The following is a 24,877-nucleotide window of genomic DNA, read 5'->3' as shown; positions in this document are numbered from 1 at the left end:
TACATAGGTTCAATTTACCAAATAAAAACCTTTTTCAAACTGATTTTTTAATCTTCTTATTCATTTTAAGCATAGATAAACAGTTCCTGACGTTTAACACATTCATTTTTGGTTTAAATTTGAAATGTTTACTTCAACATTCAAAATGTAAACAAAAGCTTTGTTTACATGTCAAAGAATTGTAAGCTCTGCAACTCTCTTATAACTCAATAATGACACTCAAATTTTGTCTGCTTACTAAGAATGCCTCACTAAAGCATTGTACATGTAATTATTTAAATCAGAAAAATAATTTTTGACCAAAATCGTGACCATGCCCCTTTAAAGGGACTTGGACACGATTTGAGCTCAATTTTTTTTTATCTAGAATGGTCAATATGGATGTTGTTAATGCTCTGTCAAAATTTGAGAGTCAAATATTTTAATATGTACTCATACTTAGCATGATATAAAACCGGACCATACAGATTAATATGACCATGAAATCATCCAGGTACAAAAACATATGAATATCTGGAGAAAATTAAGAAATTTTTCTAATAAACGATCTATTTTACTAAATTGTTCAGATATATTGTATATGACACCATGAAGCTGATTTTATCATGGCTGTCGTTAAGGTGAGCAATGTGGCCCATTGGCCTCTTCTTCTTTAATGATTAAACCTAAACAAAAATATGCAGTAGGCCTTTACATCCAAGACAAACTCTTTAAAATACTTGACATTGTAGTTATAAAACTAATTCTGTATTTATGGGATTAATGTATCAAATATTGAATTATCAAAATTCAAACATTTGATATCTTGCTGTATACTTTATATGAGATCAGAATTTTGAAACAAATCTTGGATTGGTAAGAATTTTTATTCTGTCCCATTGTAGGCACTTTAACTGCCTTATTCACCCATCTTCTTTACATGTTTCCCCAGTCCTCCACTCCTTTCCTTTACCAGATCATATATGTATCTATGTACCATACATCTGCCTTCTGCAGCAGGAAATTGGTATTTTATAAACATGTTTTAATTATATTAAAGGCCATCAATTAAAAGTAACTTATTTTTATACTTAATATTCTTTATTCAATGAATTACATGAATAAGCACTGATAAAACACACATCAAATGTTTTTAACTCTTGCTACAAATGATAACAACTGGTAATCACATGAACTGTAATGAATAAAAGTTTTGTTAACAAAGCGGCAACAAAAACACTAATACTTGGACACAAAAAAATAACACACACAAAAATGTTTGACAAATAACTGGATTTCCTATTACATATATAGCAAATCAAAGAATATTTGAAACAACAGATTTTTCACTGCTAATATCAGTACCTATGATCTTCTGATTTTCAAAATTTATTTGTATCAGACACTTTTCTTTCTAAAATCATATTTAATAATCTTTGAAAGACCAATCAAGAAAAAAAAATAATAAAGTTACCATACCTTGCTTATTTCTCCAAAAAGAAAATGTTTTACAAAAAACCCAAACAAAACTTGACTACCATTTCTAAAAGAAAAGTAAGAAAAGAAAAAAAAATCCCAATATTATGCACATAAGATTTGCAAGACATTTACTACATCTTTGACCGGTCTGTCACGATTTGAAAGACACTGACAATCGTCTATTGTTGTACATAGCCCCATTGAGTGCCAAGATGGCTCCTTCAGCCTCATGTAGATGCTTCATGGTGACAAAGCCGTAGCCCTTACACTGATTTCTGACATGATCCATGATAACATTGACTTTAGTCACAGTTCCTAGTGGCGCAAACAACTGCCACAGCGTCTTCTCCTCAGCATCGTATCCAATGTTGTACACAAACAGAATTTGACCTCCCATATCCCCTCCCCCTCCCCCTCCTCCCCCAACCCCAGGAGAGTAGTTTCCACTCATTGGATTGAAGCGCATTCGAGTATTGGTACTTCTCATTGGTCCATGAGGACCCCCACCATAGGGATTACTGCCTGGGGTGGGGTACCGGAGGTTGGTCTGGACTTGGATCTGGTACGGAGCCCGACCTTTTCGAGCATTTATATCGGCAAACTTAATGGACAGTGCTGGATAACCTTTCAACAAAGTTTTCCCATTCATGGCTTCCAGGGCTGCTGCAGCCTCTGAACGCTTAGTGTAGTACACAAAGCCAACTCCCTTTGATTCATTGGTGGATTTGTCCCTCAGCAATCGCACTTGAATGATTTCACCAAACTGTCTGAAATGTGCTCCTAGTTCCTCTTCCCCGAAAGATCTGGGTATATTTGCTATGTAGATATTGGCTCCTTTACTTTCACTGTCGTTTTTCCTTGCGTAGCTCACTTTAATGGTTTTGTGGTCCATTTTCTGACCATTCATTTCATGGATGGCCCGCTCTGCATCCTCTTCATTCACGTAATCCACAAATCCAAATCCATAGCTGTAATTTGTGGCCTTGTCACGGACAATTTTGTAGGATTTGAGTGGCCCGATCTTCTCAAACAGCTCTTTAAAGTCCTCATCAGACAGTGTTTGAGGAAGATAATTGACGATGAGATTTGTGTTTGGGTCTGACATGTTCCTCCTTTTGAGTCCATGGTGGAAAAAAAATAAATCATAAAAAAAATTTAAAATAGGTTTCCTGGTAAATCAGAAAGAAAAACAAAACATCAATTAAAACTGTGAAAAAGAAACAAAACAAGAATACATTAAAAGACAAACTGATTGGGAAAAGAAAGGGAACATTAAATTAAAAACAGTTAATAATTCAATGCATTCGATTGTTTACAAAGGGGACTATTTGTTTAAGCAATATTAGTTTTGTTTTATTTTTTCATTTTTTTACAATACAAATTTTGTTACTTTTTTCCATATTAGCTACTTTCAAGAATACATTTCTGCTAATATTTGTTAATGAGAAAAAGGTTCATGTCAATTTATCACTAAAATATTTTTGGCTTGTTTTAAATTAAGAGTAACTGTAAAATGTAAATGATATGGATCAATAACATCTGATCCTCCATACATACTTTCTTAAATGTTACATTTTTCATGTTACCCTATTATCGTAAACTGAAGCATTGGATAACATACACATATACCGCATGTATATTATGTCAGGTCATGCATATGCATAGGTATTGTTATAAATTCCAAAAATTATAACCCCAAAGAAATGACGAAATTTTATGTTCGATTAATTAATATACCCTGTATATATATTTTTTAACACTTTTGTAAAAGAACGAAGCATGTAAACATTAAAATTCTCACACAAATAGATACAAGGTAAAGAAATTTTTTCTCCAAAAAAAAAAAAGCTGTTAGAAGTGATATTTACTGTTGACTTAAAAAAAGTTAGGTTGCATCATTGGAATATTTCACCATTCAAAATATGTCCTAATTATGCTGAATTATCTTTAAAATTTAATTACGGTACTGGTGGTAGAAATTTCCCTGGTCTCATCCTCAGTCAAATTGATAAAAGATTTGAATTAGAAGTAAATTATCTTAGATTACAATTATAGCTGCTTGATCTGATTTTTTTCTCAGTTTGAACAGTTTCTCAGCCATTTTAGTAAGTATGCTTTTAATTACTGTATCTAATTCTCCTAGAATGAAACATGTATAAAAAATTTATCAAATTACATAAGCAGAATATTCTCTTTGTACAAAACATGAAAAAATATAATAATATACTGGCAAGAAGTAAATATAAGTAGATTTTACTGGGGTTGTACACAAAAAGTACAAACCTCATATGAAATAAAATCAAAACATTGAGATGGTGACCATCTCAAAGGGTCCTGCTTAAATAGTGGACAGTAGGATCTGGATGAAAAGTATTTTAGAGGATTTTGCTTTGACCTTAACCTATGAAATCAGTTTTCCAGTTGGCATTGAGTTTTAATTCAAGTTCATAACCCCTTTCCAAAAGGCCTTTTTTAGGGTTTACTCTAAGCAAGATTAAGCCAACAGAAAATAAATAATGGTCTGTAAGGGAGTTTAAAGAGATCTGCTTTCACTTTTACATTTATCTTGAAAGACTGAAACTTTGTTCAAGGTCACTGCACACCTTTTACCCAAAGCTCTGTTTATGTGAAGTTTGAGCAAGATATGTCTAAGGTGGGGGAGGGAGGTATTCATACTCTTAACAAAGATTTTTTGCATGGTTTGATGACCTTGAACTTTGACCTAGAAACTTTTTTTAAGGTCACTGTACACCCTTTGATGAAAGGCACTCTGTGGGTAAAGTACGAGCCAGACTGTGTATGAGGAGTTTTCATGTAATTCTGCTATGCCCTTAAGTTCCTTAGAGCTAGAAACTTGGTTAAATGTCACCACACACTTTTTACCAAAAGGCACTCTGGGGGTGAAGAGTGGGCTAGATTGGGCTAAAATGAGTGAAGATAAACTTAGTATATTGACTGGAAAATTATATTTAGCTCATGTATGTGAATTAAGCATGTCATACCCATTTACCGATACAATAAATAGTTTCCAGTTTGGGACAAGTCTTTACAAGATTTTAAATCCATCAGTAAATTTTGTTCTGTTAACTTAATTTGTACAAAGTAGTTTTCATAATATTTTCTATTTTTAAAAGGTCTTAAAAACTAATGCACTGCTTATACCTGGTACTGGTACATCAAAGAAAGAGAAATAAACACTGTTTTTCATGAGCATTCATAAAATAAGCTGTACAATCAGATCACACAGCTTCAAATCTCCTCCTGAATTACTGTAAATTCCCTGTATTACGCGAGTACTTAATTCCGCGATCCAGCTGTTTTGTATCAAATCACGAACGCAAAACTTTCATTCTTTTTTCTTATACTTCTCAACTCTCCAAAAATAATGGCGAGATTTAAAAATCTGCAAAGGGTGCTTCTCGCTATTTAATGCAGATGTTAATTCCTTGTGTTTAATTAGGAATCTACAGTAATGAGGGAAAAAACACCAAGAAACAAAGTCATAGCTGAATGCATGCAATCAAGAACAATATAGGTGAAAACAAAAAACCAAAGAATAAAAGAAATTAAAGAAAAAATAAAGAAATGAAAATTCTGTGCAACAAAGATGTCAAATAAAATGCATTTTAATTTCTACATCAGGTTTAGGAAGCAAGTTATATAAAAGCAAAATGAATGTCAAATCATGGATTTCAAGTAATCATTACAAGTATTCAAGCTTACTTTCTTGATATTTTTTTTTACACAGCGTTAAATTGTTAAAAACATCTATAAAATCAATTCGCTACTTTTAAGTTTTATTAATACTCGATAGAAGGTAATCTTGAACTTTTCTTGACCTAATTGTTTAATTTGCAAAAATTTGAAATACCCCAATTAAGAAAAATTATAAATGTACACGTTATAGCAAAGCTGTAGGTTTCATTAAAAATTAAATACATGAAATTGTTTTTGTAGAATTCTGGTAAACAAGGACATATTAAGAAATGGCCAGGGGCAAATGCTAAAATTACCTGATTCAGTAAATCTATTACCGGTACTTCTTGTTCTTGCAATTTTAAGTCTTTTTACCAAGCTTTTATAACTGTTGCATGATACATGTATGTATATTTTTAGAATTTTGTTTGCTATTTTAGTAAAACTCTAAATTTACCTTATAAACATTCAACTCCAATAAAATTATAAACTTTGCCATGCTAGTACATTTACATATAATCCATGCATACACTGGAAGTAAATATAACTACATTACAGTGAGATTAATCGACTTTGTAGTAGGATGTGGCTGAAGATTTTCAGTGATTAATTAAATGATACTAAAATGCAAAGTTAAATAATTTTTCACTTTCCAAATATCCTCCAAACATGTACAACTTTTTAAATTTCCATGTCATTCTACAATCCCTTTTATCTTGTAAAGGTCAATAATGTTCAATTCAGTGTAAAATTAGTGGGTTTTTTTTTAAATGCAAGTTCTGACAAATCTGTATTTAAAAGTTTCAAAAACACTTTCAAAGCTACATACCAGTCTAATTTGGATGAAATAAAAACCAAACTTGTCATAAATACCGAGTCTTGCTTAAAAGAAAATTTTGCAAGAAAAGATGATTAATTGCCAATTTGGCAATGCCAAATAATCTCAGATAAACTTAAAATTTCCATTACAGTTATATGTATTTTCTGAACTGTTTACATTCTTTAAAGTGTTGAGCCAAATTATTGTTATTTTCTGTCATGAACAGTGAAGCATCAAAACAGATCATAAAGCATATATCAAAAGAGTCCTGATGAATTCATGCCATTAACAATCCCTTTCATCAAACCCAACTTTATACGCTAGTCCAAAATTGATTTCTTTCAAACAAATCAAATCTTATTTACGAGAGTTTCAATGGGAGCAATAAAAAATTATGTGTTTTGCCAATGAGCTGAATCCATTGGTTGATTTAATTTGCATAAAGTGCATGTGTCTGAGAAAATTCTGTATGAATATTGGACATGGCGCGCAATCTAAAAAAGGATCTTATGACACTGGTCTATACAAGTTGCTGGGTTTTTGTATTATATGAAGTCAATTTTCAAAAAGAAAAGATTAAACACTGTGTAAATTTTGATGTTTCCTTACTTCATTTGAGTTGGGGGATGGTGAAAAATATACCAATGTACACTACGTTCAAATCAAACAAACTGGTTGGTCAACAAATTTACCATCAGATCTTCCTTAAACTTTGACGTATGGATTTTTTTTGCTATAATTAACGTCAAGTAAATAAAAATTCCCCATATTTAGGTTTTAAAATTGGATCATTTTCTTTTATCCTTAAACAGAGCTCTTCTTCCTAAGGAGATCAGTTTAGTCTAAAAATGGCCAAGACTATCGAGCCCACTTAATGCATATATTTGTTATGGTCCATGGACCTCCCACTACTTTGATGAACAAGATCCTATCCATGAAGAGGCTATCTTGTTAGATATTAAATCAATGAAAATCAAATACTGATCATACACTAATACCATTTTTTTCTTAAATTTTGTTTATAACAAAATGTGAACATTTTCAATAAATGTCCAATACAGTAATTTTAAGACAAATTAAACTTGAAGGAGATCATTTGTTGGTTTTTTTAGTATTAGTGATTGATCAGGAGAGGTTTGTAACTGACACTGTGTATTAATTAATTACATGTACATTCCTCTGAATCTTTTTTATGCATCATTAACATAAAACAATAAATGTCATCTTAAATACCAACATTTTTACCTTTTTGTTTGGCAAGTATAACAGAAGGCCTGGTTAATGCATCAACGTTTTTTTGTTCCTACAAATAAAAATAATGGTAAATAATATGTTTCTGATTCAAGCATTGTTCATTTTTTTTTAAAATTCTTATAATAATCATAATGCTAAAAATTACAAAAAGAAGTTTCACCATAGTCATATCTTTGTATTCTCAAAGTCAATATGCTTTTATGATAATTAGGGCGTACTCAAACCAGGCATGGCCAATTTTTTTTTACTCAACATGTGACAAGCTCAAAGTCCACTTTCAACTGCTCCCAAAAATTTTACCAGCAGGGTACACTTGCACTTTTATCTAGATCAACCTACGTATCTGTAACTAGCTCTATTTTTATTTATATCAACCATGCAGATTTCAATACCATAGGTTTAGTCTAGCAGTGCCTAGATATGTGATCTGCTCATTTAACATCAACTTCCTCCAGCATCTGACACTTAGGTCTCCGATTCAGCATCCAACCTGTCATGAACATTTATATTAATAGAAGCATCATCCATCTAAGCTTGGTCAAGATTGGACCACTTCATAATGGCATCACATGTCACCTGCTCCAAGTCTGGAAACCTTTACCAGCTCCAAAATCATTAACATCTTCCAGCATCTGAACCTATGGCTCAGATTTTGAATCCAGCCTTTCAAGTGGATAATTAAAACAAGATGCATTATCCATCCTTGTTTGTTGAAGATAGAACAAGTAATAAGATATGGCCATCACGGAGCATCTGTTTCAAACACTTTAACCCTCTCCAACCTATGGCTATTACTCAGCATTACATTTTGTCAGTTGCATAAGTATCCCCAGATGCAAAATCCAAATATGAAAGTTTGGTGCAGTTATTATTAGTAGTCACTTACTTGGTAGATAATTTATCTACTATAACATAATTGTGATAATATATATTAACATCTACCAGTATTATTCCCTGTATTTCTTACGGAAACTCATAGTTAATTCATAGCTCTATAGAAACAGCCAAACTGAAATCTACATGCCCCGTCTATCCATTGGTTGAAATCTACATGCCCTGTCTATTGATTGGTCGAAATCTACATGCCCTGTCTATTGATTGGTCGAAATCTACAGCAGCTGAAACTGACAAGAAACTGACAGGACTAAAATTGACACGCCCTGTTTATCGATTGGTCGAAACCTACAGTGACCTAAGAAAAATCATGGACTTTACGAAATTATGATGATGATGTCAGACTCAAAGTCTCACAGGAGACAATTTTGCTGGTTCTTTTAGCTAACGTACTTATGTACATTAACACTTTAACAGTAATTCAGTGAAATTTACTTTCATAATCAATTTATTAATTAGGTAAAAGAAAGATGTATCATGTTAATATGAACAATAAAATGTTTTTATGATGATTCATGCGGGTAATGAAGGTAGCGAAGTAGCGATCATTGCAGGAAAAAATTATATAACCCGCATTGTGGGTTACGTATTTTTTCTGCAATGTCGCTACCTTCATATCCCGAATGAACCACCAAAAAAAGCATTTTATTGTTTAAATAAACTACCCCAACTTCTTCAGTGAGCAAAAAATAAATTAAACATTGAAGCAAATACATTTTAAATAATACATGTAAATACCTTTGTGTGACGAAAAATTTTATTTATGCAGCAAATATCCAAGTTAGACTCAGCTAGTCCATCTTTTTTCTGAAAAAAAAATAATTGAAGAGTTACAAAATTGTGTATGTTAATTATGAATGTATGTTTGTTTGACTTAAAACTTGATTGCCCTTAACGCTATACACCCTTGACCCCATTTGCCCCATTTTCTGTTCGCCTTGAAATTTATTTGCCCAAGGTCTGTTTGCAATAAAAAAAAAAAAAAAACTACAATGACTTTTTGAACAAGAAAAATTCAAAAAAAAAAATATATATATATACAATTGTGTTTTTTTATAGCAAGTAATAATGACAATTTAAAAAATGAGTTTTTCATTATCTATTTTCATTCAATTACACGAAATACAACTAAGACATTTTTATCTCAAGAATTATTTCTTTTTTAATATATTACTTCTTTCCTTTTTAAAATAATTTTTAATCATTTTCAGATCTTCTATTCATCACAGTTTAAAAAAAAAATAGTATGCATAAATAAGCATAGTAATGCAACGTAATGCCTTGTAATGCCATCATTACACTAGATTTTGGAAGGTAATGCATTACATTACCATTACTTGTAATGCTGATTTGTTGCATACCTAGCAATACTTTGTCAATGAACTTTCGATTTTTCATCCGAGCAAATCAAAAACAAAATTTGTTGCCAATTAAAACAATGATCTCTATGTGCATGTCAGAAAATAATTCAGGTGTGGAGGCATTATATTTCTCAGTAAAACTTACTTAAAATTTTAAATAACAAAATTTGTTTTGCCTATAACATAAATAATAACCTAATACCTTGTAATTTTGGTATTTTTATCACAATCTTCATTTACTTTTGCTGCAGAATTGAACTAATGAAATGCATGATAGGGCCTCCATACCTATATTGAGCTTTCAACATACATCATTTAAGATCACTCATTTCTGCATCTGTTTTGGGACTGTTTACATGTCCAAAATCTTTTAAGCCACTTTATATCAATATGTGACGGAAAAGGTTTACATATTACATTAGAAGAAAAATCATTTATATTAGGAACCCCTAATTCAATTTATTTGGGTATAATTTTTCTTATAATCAAATCTTACATATACAGGAAAAGATGTCTACAGGAAAACTTATCAATCCATGAACTTCTGATTGATCTCAAAACCCATATAACTACACTTAAATACACTGCAACAAAACAAGGCAAATACAATAATTTCTTAAACCAATGGACTGAGTGGCTTTTTCTCATGTACATGTAGATCCTGACCATTGACATATTTACATAAGGCACGATTTATATATACCTTGTCTGAATACAACAACTCGGTAGTAAATATTTTGATTACGCCTAATTATTAATAAAATATTTCTGACATGATACATGTTTCCTCATTATTCCCCCACTCTCTCCCCCACTCTCCATTTCCTACTGTCCCTCATTTTCTCTCCCTTAAATTTGTTGAAATTGATCTTGTCAACAGACTTTTCAATTGTGCTAAATATACTTACATGTATATATATATTGTATGATATATTGTATGTGCAAATGAAATTAATATCAATAAAAAAAAAAAAAAAAAAAAAAAGATCACTCATTTCATTGGCTGCAATTGTTCTCACTTGCCCGGATGATAGGAAAAGAGTTCAAGGAATGAGGCTATGTCGTACTTTGAATAAAATCAATTTTTTGAAGACATAAACTCTTCGTTTATACACGACTTCTGGGGTGCATTTGATTATAATTTGGTCTCTTTTTATATGAATGCATAACTTATGAAACAAACATGTCGGAGTACTTGCCCCGGTACTGGACCAGTACGTAGTAAACATGATGCGCTTTTTCTAAAAAAAAAATGGTATCCAAGTGGAATTGAAAATGAGTCCCGTTTGGTAGGTAAAATAGTTATAACCACCCAACTGGACTCAAACCACCAAATGGGGGTTGGTGCCAACCTGTTTATCAAAGTCTTACCACATCTTATCACAATCAATATTGTGGCAAAAGCATAGACTTTTGAGCAGTGCAAGGTGGTTTTTAATATTATTTTCAATCTTTACACATAAAAATAAATTTAGAATGAATCTTGTTATGCAATACATTTTACAAGAATTAAAGAAATGTCATCTTACAGAAAAAAATAAACTGGTATTTGCGTCAATGTGTACTCAAAACAATTGAAATTTTTAATCTACATACAATTGGTTTTCTTATTGCAAAGCTAAAATGCAACAATATAACCTTTTTCGTAAATTTCCTTTAAAATGATTTCAAAAGAGCCTCACATAAAACCTATCGGCTATCCTTCTTCAGCACCTGTCCATTTCGTTAAAACCAGTCCTCTTTCCTTCGCGCATGTGCTGGATGTTGGGAGTCGTACTTAGGAGATTCGTATTGTGTTTTTATTTTTTATTTTAATCACGAAGCATGTTTACCTATCCATCTTGAAAACGAGTAACATTAATTTAATGAGATTGTTTGACGTTATGAATGCTTTAATTGGCCAATAAGTTTAGGAGTTTGTTCTGCATAACATTTTTACTTGTAACAGGCCTAGAAGAAGAAACAATAAAGAACAATCAATCCAAAATCCACAGAAAAGCGGAAGTGAATGCATGAATCACCAACCCTGCACTATGCATGTAAAAAAGTGTACTATTTAAAAGAAGACGCAGATTTGGTTAGTGTCTTTAGCATTGTTAGATACATTGTATTGATAAATGCATGCGTAATGCATACATATAAAGGACTTGATGATTTTTGATGACGCGTCTGTCAATGGCGTTAAGCATGTCTTTTGCAGTTTTATGAAGGGTTTTCCATTCTTCCCGAGTACTGGTATCTGTAGAAAGAATAATCTTACCGTGACCAGGCTTCGCTCAGGTCACAGTAAGTCACATAAACTTGCAATGTATCAGCCGCAAAGCGGATTAGCTTTGCATCGATTTTAAGTCTGTTAAAAATAATCTGCAGAGGAAAAACACATTTTTGTACATTACAAACAGTTTTGAACAAGCATATGTAGTCAAGTCCACAAAATATCCATTTAATGAGTCGTACCAAGGCATTTTGTTAAAATATGCGTTTGAATTTGCCTGCCATTAAGTCGGAAAATTGCACTCGGAATGTCTTGGATTTTATCGTTAACATGGTGACCATAAACTGCGAATTTTCAAACGTGATGTTAAAAGTGGCAGCAATTTCGTTGCAAAAACAGTTGATGTGGTAATTTGGGAGTATAAAAAAAGCAACATTGTAGATATTTAAGAACAATCCTATGAAAATTTAGGCAAGATACAGCGCAATATAATTTTTTATTTACTACGAAGCGAGTATATGGGACGAATTCTATCGTTAAACCAAAAGCATCCTCAGACAGTGTAGATTCAAATTTGTCAAGATCATGATCTTGGGGGATTTGGTGGGCCACATTGGGGAGGAGGGGGTTCAATTTTACATACGAAAAAATGTAAATTATTCTCAAAAGCTTAGATGTTATATATACTAATATCGTTGATTCTTAATTGTTTAGACTGTGACCCCTGGATAACTTTTTAATTATGGTCCCGCAAGGGATTCTTAGCTTTATGTACATAAATAGGTTTATACATGCATGTGTGTATATGAACAAGATCATCTTGAGTACTTCAGTGCTTAATACAGGTAACTCTTGAAAGCTTGAAGTCCATAGGAACAACTTCGAGGTATCAAGAGTTCGAGTTTTCAAGAGTTTGGAATTTTCCGGAATTAACCGGCGAGTTTTAAAATTAGTCTTACTGGATGTTACAATTAAGCAATTTTTTACGTAGGTTCTTAGACAGTGTTTTCTTTTTCGTTAAAAATAGGCCAGCTGTAAGAACTTGTTCAGCAATAATCATTTTAATAACAATGATGCTGATAAGCATAATTTCTACAGTTTTATAATTCTAAAATTTTGACCATGGCTCAAAATTATCAATTCGTACTAATTAATTTCTCATTTTCAATGCGTCTCCAAATTATCGTAAAATAGTCGGTGTTAATTATAAGTTAGATATCGGTATGGTCAATCATCAAACAATTATCACCTTGCAGGACAAGTGTCGCCTGAATAAACTACCCGTGACGCAGGTCCCACGTCTCACTCCTGGAGTCATTCAAATGACCAAGTAGGTGTTAATTAGATAATGAGCTTGGATATACACAGCCACTTCGAGGTATCGAGAGTAAAAAACTACATATTATGAATAACGGGACTGCAGTTTGACTTCGAGGGATCAACGGTTTTGAGAGATCAAGAGGTCGAAAAATCAAGAGTAAATTTGCTTAGTTATATAGGGGGGAAAAACGGGACCCAAGACTCGCTTCGAGCGATCAAGAACTTCGAGCGATCAAAGTTCAAGCCATTGAGAGTTACCTGTATGTGAGATGACTAAGAAATCATCCTGTTACAAAAGGGGCTTAATGTTTAACATTAAAATATCTGGTGAAAAATTTGAAAATCCATTACATTGCCCAGATATTTTGTATATGATTCAATAAAGCTTTTTAAATTATGGCTATTGTTGCTCAAGTGAGCGATGTGGCCCATGAGCCTCTTGTTTTCCTGAGTTGAATTTAAAGTTATTTGATTAAATTTACAAACAAACGATAACAATAAGCAACCTGTTGATTAAATTAGATATAAGGATAGCATTTCTTGGTCATTGGATATTTTGCATGGTGTCACATGTAATTTAAGACTGTTGAAGGTAGAAAGAATAACCTCTAAACCTTGTCTATATCTAAGTGACATTCGCAAAGACTTATAGTTTTGATGTTTCTTCGACATCTCAGACCACTGCCACATAAAATGATGGAAATCTTGCCCTAACTTACCCCATGTTATGATTTAATTGGGCTAAATTGAATCCCCTTCCCACTTTAACTTCTTACGGTGGATATTCTTTTAACTCCATATTACCATAAAACATATGTTTCAAACACTTACGATGGTTTAAATCTAAGTAAATTTAAGTTGATGAAATGTACATAGCAGTGGAAACTGCAGGTCTGTAGCTCCAGGACTTAAAATTCGGATGGATGACCTGAAGCTACAGTTCCTAGCTTAAAATTTAAAAAGTTGCAAAAAACTTGTGCTAGTTTTGGACTGATTTTTCTTATTTCCAAACAAATTTAATTATATGTATAAAAAAAAGGTAACCATCATATTCTACTGATGCCTGCTTTTGCCTTAGATCTTCTGTTAAACATGCTAACTGACCTCGGAAAATAGAGTATGTTAAATTCGCATCCAGACGCCATTTTTACATCCAAACAAACTATGCTGCTTTGCTTTATGGGGCTGATGATGGTGTTTAAAAGAATATCAGAGGAAATCAAATGACGATATTGAATATTTGTACAGAGTATGTTTGGAAATAAGATTAACATAGCCCGAACCTAGCACAAGTTTTTTTGCTGTAAATTGCAACTTTTTAACGCGTAAAGAACTGTAGCTGCCAGGTTGAATATCCAATTTTTTTTCAACAGAGAGATACAGACTTGCAGCTTAGAAAGCAATGGAAGTTACAGCAAGATTTTCCAAATCACATTTTTGACTTCGTGTGCTGTTGGTCTAATATTTGGAACTGATGTCTGTAAAACTTGATGAAATTAAATCTTCCCATGATCAGGCTTCAATTCAGGTCACATCAGGATTACATACAGTATTAAATATTCAATATTCCTGATTTCCAGCCACACAAGGGCTTATTTTATGTGGACTCATAGTAATTGTTCTGTCAGTTTTCCAATGCTTTTTGAGCAGAACTTTGTACAGACACTGTTTTTGGGATACAAACAGTTTTTTCATAGGAGGTCAGTTTTATTTGTCCATGTAATTTTATTTTGTGAAGTGCAGTTGGACTTGGAGTCAGTTGGTATTAAGTAGTAAAAAGCTGAATTCATCAAACCACAATATATAACAGATGAAATCATCACCGGTAATATATGTACATACCGGTACAGGTCACATGACATTACCATGCGTTGTCTGAAGCCACCCGTAAAACAAGCAAACTTACTGTCCTTTTTTTTCTTATTTGGCCTAATTGACTAACTTTTTGACATTCTCTCTGCATTTTTTTTAATAGGCTGTATTAAAAGACTTTGAGGAATCAGTTTTTTTTCACATCTTGCATTTTTTTCCAATCAACGGAAAGGTAACTTTTTTTTTTTTACACCCATAGCTCTGAAATTATAGTATGAGAAAGAATTATATTTACATGATAAAATTATTCATCCTTCAATGTTGTTATTTTAATTAATGTTTAACTTAAATCAATATGACTTTAAAAAAAAAAATTCTTCCTTTTTTTTTTTTCGCTGACTTGGAAATCCAGACTGAAGCAAAATGGAAGAAGAGCAAACAAACCTCATCATTAATTATCTCCCCCAGTCATTGCAAGATGACGAGTTTAGAACAATGTTTGAAAGCATTGGACCACTCAAATCTAGTAAAGTTGTGAGAGATAAAAACACAGGTTATAGTTATGGCTTTGGTTTTGTTGACTACCTTAATCCAAAAGATGCAGCAACTGCTATCAGTCAGTTGAATGGATATCGCATTGAACACAAAGTTCTTAAAGTAGCTTATTCTCGCAAAAGTGATGAAGAAATAAAAGGATCCAAGCTCTACCTTCAAAAGCTGCCTCCACAGTACACTGAAGAAGAAATTGCCAATTATTTTCAATCATACGGCAATGCGGTGCAAGTTCGTGTTGTTACGGATAAAGCAACTGGCCAATCCAAAGGAATAGGTTTCATTCTGTTCTCAAAAAGGGCAGAGGCCGAAGCTGCCTTGGCAGATCTAGACAACAAGATCCCTCCTGGAGGAACTCAGCCAATGAGAATTAAGTTTGCTGATGACAATGCCAAAAAAGTGAAAGCTCCTTCTCAGTACAACTACTACACCCAGCCTCCCTATCCAGTGCATGGAGGTTATGGTGAGGGTATGGGTGGGTCCCGCGGTCCAATGAGAAATCCAGGAGGTCGCTTCAGGTTTAATCCCATGGGAAACAGTGGTGCCTATGGAGGGGGATACGGAGGAGGGAGCAGTAGTTACGGAGCAGATTACTACAGTCCACCTTCCCAGGGAGGGGGGTACGTCTTGTTTGTTTACAATATTGGTCCAGAGGCCGACGAGAAAATGCTCTGGCGCATGTTTTCCCCTCTAGGAACTGTGACCAAAGTTAATGTTATTATGGACCATCAGAAAAATCAATCAAAGGGCTATGGATTTGTCACTATGCCAAATTATGAAGAGGCTGAATATGCTATTCTAAACATGAACGGTTATTGTCACAACGGAAGGGAATTGTCTGTATCATTTAAAAGTTAGATTTATAAAAACAAAGAGCATTTCCTTCACACAGATGTAATTACAAAATTAACACACTATTTTCATATATAATCACAACTCATTTTATGGAATTCAACTTGAAAATTTGATTTTGCATATCAGTGGATTAGAGGTAGTGGTATCATCATTTGTCTTAAGTGCCTACTGTCTACAGTTCCTCCAAATGTTGTGATTTAGAAAACACATTTGTAGTTTTTAAATCAATGCATTTCCTTTCTTTGTAGTTATTGATGTCCCAGTCCTCAGAAAGAAGGACAATTTGATGCTGGTAAGTTATAAAGTAATGTAGATTCCTAATCAAATGCGAGGAATTAGTATTTATGTAAAATCCTGAGTAGCATTTTTAGAACAGTTGTAAATTTCATAAAAAACTGGCATTCACAATTTTAGATAAGTCTTGCAATTTAATGCAAAATGGTTAATTCCCTGATTTCAGTACTCGCATAAAATGAGGAATCCACAGTAATCAGTTAGCTTAAAACCTGCAAATTGCTAAAATGAAAGTACAATTAATATTGGGTTTAGTGGGATTTTTTTAGTATAAAATTGCATTTGTGTACAGTAAATAATATTGAAACTAGTTTCCTTGACGTGTGCCAATGGTTTTATTGGCAAATCATAACTTTGTATTTTGTAGGTGATTGGCGTTTGTACTTAAAGGATTCATGATGTGAAATATTTTTTGAAAAACTTAGGTCAAACTATATTTAAGTATTGATACTTGATAAATTTTAATTCTGATGGAAGTTTGTGGAGTGGAAGCCTTCAGAAACAAGGTTTTGAAGAACTTGCATCTTTGCTAGCCAAGGGTTTTCAGGAGTCAAACTAAAATTTTACTACCACGCATATATTATATAACATCGTCAAATGGCTTTGGTTTGTGAAATTTTAGCAAATGAAAGACATCCAGCCCCCTTTTATTGGAAATAATTTGATAGTGTCAGAAATAATCATGCTTCAACTGACAGTGCTTTTAAACAGAGGACGCTAAGAAAAGTACGACTATGGCTCTTACACAAAAGTAAAGTTTTGGTCAATGATGACATAATTATGAATTTTAGACACTGGAAGATAAAGAATTTTTGGAATATACAAAAATGGGATCTAAATTTACGCAATGTAAAGCTTGCAACCTATAATTTTTATGTCAATAGAACAAAATTTAGGAATATGGTCGTACATAATGTGGACGATGCAAAATCCTTGGCAGTGTGTTTCGATGTTGTTTTGTGGCCATTTTCAATTTCATTCAACAATAGATAAATTTTAAAATATATTTTTTTATAAATACGTTTTTCATATCATCTTCAATTTGTTTTTGTAGAATTCTTTCTGATGACTGGGGACAACTTGATTTTTTTTCTTTCACGACTGGAATCCATAAAAACAGCGATTTTTGTGTACACTAGGGGGTTTGATGTTATATGGGGTTCATGCTAACATTTTAGTGGTTTTGAATTATTAAATATGCCGTTGTTTCTAAATTGTTATGAATAAAAAGGTAATGTTTTCATCAGATATTGAACTTTTTATGTGTTTTTTATTCCTGATTTACACAATGTTAAATTTTCGTATGTGCAGCATTTTTGTCCCAATCAGTATTGTTTGTGCATAAATTACTAGTTTTTTTAAGACAAATTGCAAATAAATTATTCATTTGTATATATCAAAGTCAATAAGTGAATGTTAAAATCAAACTAGCTGTAGAACTAATGGGTTGCTGAACTGGCAGGTTTTGGTACATGTACCGGTATGTATTGGTTTTGTTAGACCAAAGAATACTTTTTGCCAAAAAATGAAACAGGAATTGTATTTTTGATATTTCTCCTATTTTTGAGAACTAGAATGACAGTTTTTATCTGTTAGATATAAATATGTAAAATTATAACAAAATTAAAGTTTTAAAAAAAACTGAACTTTTACGTGAGTTAAAGATATTTACAACTTGTATAGTGATATCAATCATGTGTTTGAATATAATTCAATACATGTATAATTTGGCTCCAAGTAAAATTTTTCATGTACATATTTGTACATAATTAATTTTCCATTTTAAAAATTATTTATCCTTTTACTTAGAGAAATAAAAATTTGAAGTGAACCCTAGCTTGGATAGATGGTGACAGTTTTAAATGCAGATCATGAATGCTATAAACAAGAGTGGCTGGTAGAAGTAAACCTTGGCCCATATATCAATCATTGTTGTGTATTTTGTGTATAATATCCATGATGAACCATTTAGATGTTCAATTGTATGTTTAATGAATAAAGTTGGACACTTGTTTACAGTTATTTTTTTTGGGGGGGGGGAGGGGGGGGGGGGTATGTGTCGGAATTGTCAGATTCTTGTCCCTTACTTTACCTATTGCTGCAGAACCTAGATTTCTAGGTCCTAAAGAGAAATATTGATAGGTTGCTAGAACTTTTAGCTCTGCTTTCTGCCTATAAATCAAAAGAAAATGAAATGTCATTTTCCAGATTATAAAGAGTCAATATTTTATTTAGTATATCAAAAAAAATACTTGCATCCAGTTGTGGTCTCCCAGTTTAAGTTTGATGACAAAGCATTATGCATTTTAAGATGGGTAAACCTGGTGACCGTTTTCTTATTTTTATTATAAAAGGATTCATCCATTTTCAATCATGACTTAACTACGCATGAAGTCTGATGTATTTGACGAATTATTGGACAAAATTTCAATTATTTTTTACAGGTATAACTCGCTTCATTAAAATTAACCTTGAGTTTAGAATTTATGATACATCTTTTCTATCGTGGCAAACTTGTACATGAAGTCATGATGGCTGTCATGAAAAATTCAAGCAAAAGGGTTTAGCTTCGGGATTGGTTTACACTGCTTAAGAGGGTTCGATGATCGTGGCCATTTTTAGACTGTATAAATCTCCGTTAGAAAAGAGCTGTATATAAAAGTATAGGGAAGCACTAAAATTCATAGGGCAAAATATTTGGCGTTTTTCTTTACTAAATAATAGTTAAAAATTACCAACCGAATCATACCTTAATTTTTTCTGATGGTTAATTTGTTAACCATCCATCTTCTTTAATTCGAAACAAAGCAATTGGTTTACTTTGTATCCCTTTCTACATGGCTACCAAATATCTATATTGAACGTGACTGGTGGGATAACCTGAATGCTTATACTAAATGCCGATATCAAAGACCACGAGGATAGTTTTCTGTTTTTCAAGGCGATGCCGCTCAGCAATTCAATGTAACTTATCATGCAAGTGACACAAATGACTAGCATGCCGCATTAATCAATCATGAAATGATTGAAAAATCATGGAAAGGATTGTGAAAACCAATGGTTAACCTATATCGCTATTATTTGGAGGAAACAAACTTTGGAAATAGGGTTTTTGGATTTTAATGAACGATTTTTAAAAAAAAAGAAACAAGACATTATGCTTTCATACACGTGTGTGTTTGGATTCTTCATCTGGACTGGGGAGAGTTAATCAGTTTCAGCCAGGTGATGACGAATTCTGCTTGTCCTACAACCCCGTCCACTGAAATTACAAAGAAGTTGCATGTGACTATTGCAGTTAATAAAATTACGCAAATTAACTGTCAAAATATCAAAATCAAATCGCATTCAAAATTCCCATTTGGAAAATCATTATTTCTATAAAAGATCTCAAGATGTACAATCGGCCCACATTTAATTTCGCTTTTCGTTCTTTGAGGGGGTGGAACAAAACCATAATCGATGTCATGTTGTAAATTTTGTATTTACACCCATCCAGTAAATTCAAAATTTACAACAGGGCAGTTAATTGCAACTGACAAGAAGAAGTTTTAAGAATAGTACTGTTTCTGTCGAAAAAGGCAAGAATCCAGGGGATGTCTGTATCTTCGATATGTCCATTCCTGTCCACGTCCAGATGGTGGAAAAGAATCACAGCCTCCAGTGACGATCCCAGGTGGCGCTCCATCCAGTCTAACAGGAACTCGTCACTGGTCACTGACTTGTCGTCTGCAATAGGCACAAAGAAGGATTGATAGTGTCTTCAAAGATGTGTTTATAGAGATGTACCTGAACAACATCTGCACAGATACTGTTGCCATTTCCGAAGAAGACAAATAGTATAGTTTCATTGGTAATCGTTGAGCACCAATTTTCGTGGATTTTGTTGTTGAACAGACCCACGAAATCTAATCTTCATCGAAGTTTTAAAAAAAATGGCATCACTGACTAGCATATGCAAGAATTTATGCATCCTAAAATTTTGTTTTTCAAAATGGATGAAAATTAATGCCTTCGAATTTTATGAAACCCAATTACCGTAAACATTATGGTCTTCACGTGTAATGAACGATGTTGCATAATGTTGAAATCTTAACATAGATTAGAGCATATAAAGAATTAGATACATGTATTACTTAGAGTAGTAAGAAGATTTAAAACGACTTTATTAAAATACGCACGATTTCGATCAAAATCGAAGAAAATACGCTGAAACTCGGCAAGCGAGAGTGAGTAATTGCCGTCTTTGTCTGCGAGATGAAAGACATATCTCGCCTCAGCATCGCTTCCTTCTGGAAAGGGGCCAGCATTGGCACTGTACAAAATACCGACTCACAGATTAAAGATTTACAAAAACTAAACCTTTAATAATGATTGTCAAAAACTTCTTCAAAAATTAATTGGTTTCAATCAATGATATTCTGATGGATGAAGAGCATTTGACATGAACTACAGAAAAAAAAACCAGAATGCTGAAAATTGGTCTAACGGTCCATTTGAAAATGGGTTTCAAGAAATATTCTTACCCGATCAAAATACAGGACAGAATAAATGCAATCATTTCTTTAAAATGGCAACAGATGATATAATTGGAACACTAGCCCCCAAAACGACCCCAGACTAAAGGAAAGAGATAACCAACGAGCAATGGTTTACCTTCTCAATGCACTCCTTCTCAACTTTGGACGGAAGTACGCCGATCGTCGCTGATAAGGACCAAGTTCTTAGGTGACCCTTGTTCTGTTCCTATAGAATGATTATTGAAGTCCTGATACTTACACAGGACCAAAAGGCCCATGCATGCAGAAGTATAAGTGTTGTAATTTTATGGAATCCGCTGGGTCTCTGCGTTCAGTCCAAACTGTACCAATATTACGACTTGTGATTAAGCAGTTTTTGGCTGTTTCTGTGCTTCTGTTATATCCGTCTACAGTTCTATCTGCAAAGTCTACGACTTTAATATTTTGCTTTTTGATTTGAACCATGGTTGTTAAGCTAGCTATGAGTTCTATATTAAACTACATGTATCAATATTAAGCCTTTCAAAAGTATTTAGATCAAAGACCATTGTTACAGACACCCGATAAATATATAATCTACTATTTTCGAATGCGCATGGAATATTCATCATTAGCGTGTGAACAATGTGAATTTTTAGATAAGATTGGAGACGACCTTGACATACAACATATCACGGGGTCAAGAACACTATCTAGAACTTACATGTACACATGTATTAGATATGGCAGGGAGATTTTAAAAAGTAAAGGAACAAATATCACCTTGGACTGATAAATATATTAACCTTCAGTCAACATTTTATACAAAATCTTTGTAACTTCTTATCAACTTCTGACCTCGAGAATGTTTAGTATGAGACACTTCATTTTCAGGGTCTCGGATAAAAATTTTCGGTTTCACCTCTTTAAATAACTAAAAAAAAATATACTGTTTTTATAGTCATTAATTACAATCCAAAAATTGGTAAATATATCATATAGACCCAAATTTTCGGCACTTTCTGATATTGTATAAGTTTTTTTAAATAATTCTATCCACAGGCTGCTGAAGATGAATGGGTACCTTACATATTGTCTGTAGTTCATTTGCAACAATGCATAAAATACAGATTACAAACAGTTTATGTGACCAAAAATCCCATTATACAATATTCAGAATCTTTTATTTTCATTTCTTAAAGTGGGAGCTCGAGGAAGGGATTGTAATGAAATATATGTAATTCTTTTTTTTTTAATTCTCCACTGGCAACAATATGGTTCAACAAGAAAAGAGTGTTATATCAGAAGCCGACAAGACAAGAGGCCTACAGGCCTTGACGGTCACCTTAGTACCATAGCCCTTGAATTGACATGAAAGAGAGTTTCATCATGTTTGCATTTTAAGCTTCATTTTGCAATCTGAGATTCCTCTGACTGTTACCTCCGCTTTCAGTATTTGATGTGTCAAAAACAAGAAAATGGGGGGGGGGGGGTCACGAGTGGGAGGAATATCGGATTATCCATCTCGGATTATCTCAAGGGGCAAAAAATTGTAATATTTTTGTAAAGAGAGACATGCAGGCCTTCAATGGCCAATCTTTTATAAAATTCAGTTTCATCTATAATGCACGCAGCATGCATACAGCTTATTTCTACAACTACAAGCATACAATGCACAGGAAATTAACGTTGATTTCCTACTTAGTTCAATAATTCCGAGTGACAATTTATCTTGTAGTTTTCAAGATGAAGTTAAAATTGTTAATGGCCAGCAATTACCCTAAGAAAAATAGGTGTTCACGATAAGGGCATATTTGTCACCCCTAGATCCTCCCAAAATAAAAAAAAGCGCCTCCCCTTCTGCCCCATGGGAAGTGAATTTCACAATTTAAGATCAGTAGTAAGAACATTATGAACATAAAAACAATGCAATTAGTTTATCTCCCACGACTGCATGTGATAGTACAGAAGGAAATATAATTATATTGACCCCGCCCTAGAGCCTGAATTCCTGTCTCAGGGGTAATAAATTTGACAATTAAGGTAGAGGGCTTAATGAATACCATAACCATGGTTTCAGTTATCTCCCATTACTGTGGGGGTGAAAACGATCTTCATACATTTTTAAACAATAAATTGCTTTCATTGATGATTCATTTGGGATATGAAGGTAGCGACATTGCAGAAAATTTCTGCAATGATCGCTGCCTTCATAACCCGAATGAATCATCAAAGAAAGCGTTTCATTGTTTGTATTAACATTTTTCTTTTAACTAATTATTAAATTGATTACGAAAAGTTAGTTAAATTCACTAAATTACTGTTAATGTATATAAGTACGTTAGCTAAAAGAAACAGACAAATCGTCCCCTGTGAGACTTTGAGTCTGACATCATCATGATCATTTCGTGCAGTCCGTGATTTTTCTTAGGTCGCTGTAGGTTTCAACCAATCGATAAACAGGGCGCGTCAATTTCAGTCCTGTCATTTTCTTATCAGTTTCAGCCGCTGTAGATTTCGACCAATCGATAAATGGGGCGTGTAGATTTTAGTCTGGCTGTTTCTATAGAACTATGAATTAACTATAAGTTTCCATAAGAAATAGAGGAATTAATACTTGGTAAATGTAAATATATGGCCATATTGGCCCCACCTTAGGGCCTGAACCCCTGACACCTGGGCCATGAATTTTCACAATTAAGGTAGAGGGCTTCATTGGCATCAGATTATTCAAAACTATTATGGGAGTAAAAAGATTTTCTAAGATTTAAAACAATTTCACTATATGGCCAAATGGCCAAGCCCTAGAGCCTGAACCCCTAACCTTGGGGTCATGAATTTTACGCTTTTGGTATAGGGCTTCAGGGACATCATAACCATGCTTTCATCTTACCCAAATGTGTATGGGGAGTAGAGCAGAGAAGATTTTTAAGATTTAACGCGTTCACTGTATGGCTATAATTGCCCCACCCTAGGGTCTGAACCCCTGGCCCAGGGGCCAAGAATTTCACAATTTATGTAGAGGGCTTCAAGGATATTATAACCACGCATTTAGTTTTTTCCCACATGTGTTGGAGTAGAGAACATTTTTTAAAATTTGGCCCTTTTTGCATATTTAGCCCAACCAATGAGTCCCTGGGGGTGATAACGGCAAAAATTTCAAAATTTAGATTCCTCTTATTGTCATGATTGGCCATGTAGTTTTCAAGGAGAAGTTAAATTTGCAAAATTGTTCATGCACAACGGACGATGCACAGACGCAAGGCAAAGGTCAAAGACCAATTGCAATAGGTCAACAGTGACTCAGGTGACCTAAAAAGCTCTCTCTCTCTCTCTCTCTCTCTCTCTCTCTCACACATAAACAAGTGCAAATCAGTAGCATTACTGGTTTTATTCCACATATAATAAATAAGAGCTTGTTTGAAAAAAAGTATAGTTCTATTCCAATATATATATGAAGTTTAAACAACCATATTTACTAATATATCTTCCAAAACACCTCTTTCTCTTCAAAAGTCCCACAAATAACACAATACTATGACAACACATTACATATCATTATAAACATTACTACGTAACAATCATCAATGGCCTATCCCCATTTTACCCAATGAGTAAAGGGGTTCTTGAGCTTGCTTGTCAGTTGTCACAGAGAATGACTTCAGCTGTAAAATTAATACCCTACAGACACCTGAGATGGGAACTGTCATGAATCTTTCCAATGTCTAAATTTGCTTGGTAGCACACGTGTATGGATTTATTAACCGACATCTCTGTTTTCTGTTTTTTGAACTTTTGCAGCATTGGCAAATTCTGAACCTGAGATTTTGGCTTCATGCTTTTGTTT

At 33.3% G+C, this 24,877-nt stretch overlaps 3 protein-coding genes across 8 annotated transcripts; 1 reads left to right on the top strand and 2 right to left on the bottom strand.

Moving 5' to 3' along the window:
• Window positions 1-1,081: 1,081 nt before the first annotated feature.
• On the bottom strand, window positions 1,082-11,267 carry LOC105329644 (ELAV-like protein 3). Of its 4 annotated transcripts, XM_066072718.1 has the most exons (5): window positions 11,166-11,267; window positions 8,861-8,929; window positions 7,621-7,718; window positions 7,220-7,277; window positions 1,082-2,570 (listed from the first exon to the last, which is right to left on the bottom strand). In XM_066072718.1, exon 5 carries the CDS (start codon window positions 2,561-2,563, stop codon window positions 1,610-1,612), a length of 954 nt encoding a protein of 317 aa, XP_065928790.1. In that variant the 5' UTR covers window positions 2,564-2,570; window positions 7,220-7,277; window positions 7,621-7,718; window positions 8,861-8,929; window positions 11,166-11,267; the 3' UTR covers window positions 1,082-1,609. The 4 variants fall into 4 exon arrangements, with proteins under 4 accessions (XP_065928790.1, XP_034301329.1, XP_034301328.1 ...); XM_034445438.2 differs by lacking the exon at window positions 7,621-7,718 and having other exon boundaries at window positions 1,082-2,627; XM_034445437.2 differs by lacking the exon at window positions 7,621-7,718.
• Window positions 11,268-11,415: 148 nt separating this feature from the next.
• Window positions 11,416-18,545, top strand: LOC105329647 (ELAV-like protein 2). 3 transcript variants are annotated; one of them, XR_010709933.1, is made up of 6 exons: window positions 11,416-11,560; window positions 14,994-15,062; window positions 15,243-16,002; window positions 16,486-16,529; window positions 16,899-17,037; window positions 17,586-18,545. XR_010709933.1 is itself a non-coding variant. In XM_066072808.1 (6 exons), exons 4-5 carry the CDS (start codon window positions 15,254-15,256, stop codon window positions 16,490-16,492), a joined length of 756 nt encoding a protein of 251 aa, XP_065928880.1. In that variant the 5' UTR covers window positions 11,473-11,560; window positions 12,955-13,028; window positions 14,994-15,062; window positions 15,243-15,253; the 3' UTR covers window positions 16,493-16,529; window positions 17,586-18,545. The 3 variants fall into 3 exon arrangements, 2 of the variants coding, with proteins under 2 accessions (XP_011429272.3, XP_065928880.1); XM_066072808.1 differs by lacking the exon at window positions 16,899-17,037 and adding an exon at window positions 12,955-13,028 and having other exon boundaries at window positions 11,473-11,560; XM_011430970.4 differs by lacking the exon at window positions 16,899-17,037.
• A 1,090-nt stretch (window positions 18,546-19,635) lies between these two features.
• LOC105329648 (insoluble matrix shell protein 5) lies at window positions 19,636-21,216 on the bottom strand. The gene is made up of 4 exons (XM_034445433.2): window positions 21,058-21,216; window positions 20,713-20,846; window positions 20,096-20,260; window positions 19,636-19,793 (listed from the first exon to the last, which is right to left on the bottom strand). Exons 1-4 carry the CDS (start codon window positions 21,090-21,092, stop codon window positions 19,720-19,722), a joined length of 408 nt encoding a protein of 135 aa, XP_034301324.2. The 5' UTR covers window positions 21,093-21,216; the 3' UTR covers window positions 19,636-19,719.
• Window positions 21,217-24,877: the final 3,661 nt, after the last annotated feature.

Source organism: Magallana gigas, chromosome 2 (assembly GCF_963853765.1).
Source record: "Magallana gigas chromosome 2, xbMagGiga1.1, whole genome shotgun sequence".
Taxonomy (NCBI): Eukaryota; Metazoa; Mollusca; class Bivalvia; order Ostreida; family Ostreidae; genus Magallana; species Magallana gigas.
This window is presented reverse-complemented; position numbering and strand designations above follow the sequence as displayed.